The sequence below is a fragment of the Acomys minous genome (genome assembly GCF_964271855.1).
Source record: "Acomys minous genome assembly, chromosome: 1".
Classification (NCBI taxonomy): domain Eukaryota; kingdom Metazoa; phylum Chordata; class Mammalia; order Rodentia; family Muridae; genus Acomys; species Acomys minous.
This window is the reverse complement of record NC_140483.1, coordinates 128,622-130,669: the sequence shown is the minus strand read 5'-3', so window position 1 is coordinate 130,669 and position 2,048 is coordinate 128,622. Positions and strand designations below refer to the sequence as shown.

The following is a 2,048-nucleotide window of genomic DNA, read 5'->3' as shown; positions in this document are numbered from 1 at the left end:
CGAAGAGACTTGATACCCTATGAGAATATACAGGGGGAGGTAATCCCCCTCAGGAACAGTCATAGGAGAAAGGAGAAAGGGAAAAATGGGAGGGAGGGAAGAATGGGAGGATACAAGGGATGGGAAAACCATTGAGATGTAACAAGAATAAATTAATAAAAAAATTAGCAATTACAAAACAATACAAAGTAGAGACATACCTTCAAAATTATGGAGATACTCAATATAACACAAAAGAACGTACCGGTTTTTATTTGTTAACTTGGGCTCTTTATGCATTATTATTAGCTATCAACTCTTCAGGGTTCTGTTACCTATTCATTTTCAGAACATCGCCCAGTCCCAGAGTTCTTCTCAGTGCTGCTTTTACTTCCTTGTTCCGTAAACTGTAGATGATGGGGTTCAGCATTGATGTCACTGCTGTATAGAAGAGGGCCAAGAGTTTGTCCATTCCTGGTGAGTGGCTAGACTTGGGCCTCAGGTAGGTAATAGATCCTGAGCCATAGAAGAGTGTAACTACAAGTAGGTGGGAGGAACAGGTGGAGAGAGCTTTATGGCGTCCCTCACGTGAAGGCATCACCAGCACTGCAACCAGAATTCTGACATAGGAAGAAATGATCAGTAAAAATGGGCTGGATATGCAGAGGACTGCTACCACAAATACTGCAACTTCGTTATGGTATGTATTTCCACAGGCAAGTGCCAGGACAGGTGGAAGGTCACAGAAGAAATGATCTATTTCACAGGGTCCACAGAAGTCCAGAGAGAAAATAAAATTGGTCTGTCCCAACCCCACTATGCATCCTATTCCCCATGAAACAATTGCCAAATGAGCACATACACCACGACTCATTCGGGTTGCATAGTGTAGTGGGGCACATATGGCCATGTAGCGGTCAAAGGCCATGGCTGCCAACAGGCAGCACTCAGTTATAGCAAATAATGTGAAGAAAAACATCTGTGTAGCACAACCCTCCCGAGAGATCTCCCGGGCTTCAGTCACAAGGCTTTGCAGCATCTTGGGTATGACAGAACAAGTGTAGCCCATCTCCAGGAGAGACAAGTTGGCTAGGAAGAAGTACATGGGGGAATGCAGGGATGGACTGGTGCAGATAGCAAGGGCTATGAGTGCATTTCCTTTCAGGGACACTAAGAACATGAGGAGGATGAGGGTGAACAGGAGGAAGCATTCTCCAGGGACCTCAGAGAACTTGGCAAATGCAAAGCGTTTGACAGACAAGCTGTTCTCCTGCCACAGAGAGCAATTGACACTCATGTCCTGGAAGAGAGAACAGCAAGTCATTAGAAGGATCCTTGAAGATGAGGGATATTAATCATTTTAATACTTTGAGAGGCTCAGTTAAGTTGAAAGAAAATCTTTACCTGTAGTCATAAAATCAAAGCTTAGAAACAAGGAGTAATCCTCACAGATTATCATATCTTATCTTTTCTCTGTTTACCACAACAGATGAATTTTCAAGTTGTACTGATCACTGTACCAAATGTACATGGATTTAAGCAAGAGTTGTATTTGTAGTACTTGCACTAACTAAGCTGAGGCAGAAGGTTTACTGTAGCCCCGAGTTCAGGCTCACATATAGAGTAAGATTCATCCGAGTAAAAGGAGAACATTAATTGTTTTCTAGTTCTTTCAACATTCTTATTGTTACCTAGTTATAAATGTAACATAGAAAAACTTATCTCTTACCTACTCATCTCTGTGCTTTCCTGTTTCCACTGATACTCTTCACCTATCCTCAGTGTATTGGGCCCAGAGTATTCTCTGATTGCTATTGTTAGAACTCAGATCCAGGTATTAAAGGATCATTTCCTCAGGTAAGATTTGTATTTTTTGTGAAAGGAAAATAAAACCAAATAACCATTAAATAAATAAATGATTACTGTAATACATAGAATTAAAGGCAAGGCACATCTTGATGTCTAGGGTGTAATGTGGTAATCAGAGAAGCTTCTTAAAATTCACAAGCTAAGACATTAGAAAGAAATAGGGTCACAGTACCATGACTTCTCCTTCCTCAACCCTCAAC

General features: G+C 41.3%; 1 protein-coding gene across 1 annotated transcript; it reads right to left on the bottom strand.

The window, feature by feature from the left end:
• Window positions 1-310: 310 nt before the first annotated feature.
• LOC311604428 (olfactory receptor 10C1-like) lies at window positions 311-1,303 on the bottom strand (the record flags this gene model as incomplete). Its single annotated transcript, XM_084794342.1, has 1 exon — window positions 311-1,303. One exon carries the CDS (start codon window positions 1,301-1,303, stop codon window positions 311-313), a length of 993 nt encoding a protein of 330 aa, XP_084650468.1.
• Between the last annotated feature and the right edge of the window lie 745 nt (window positions 1,304-2,048).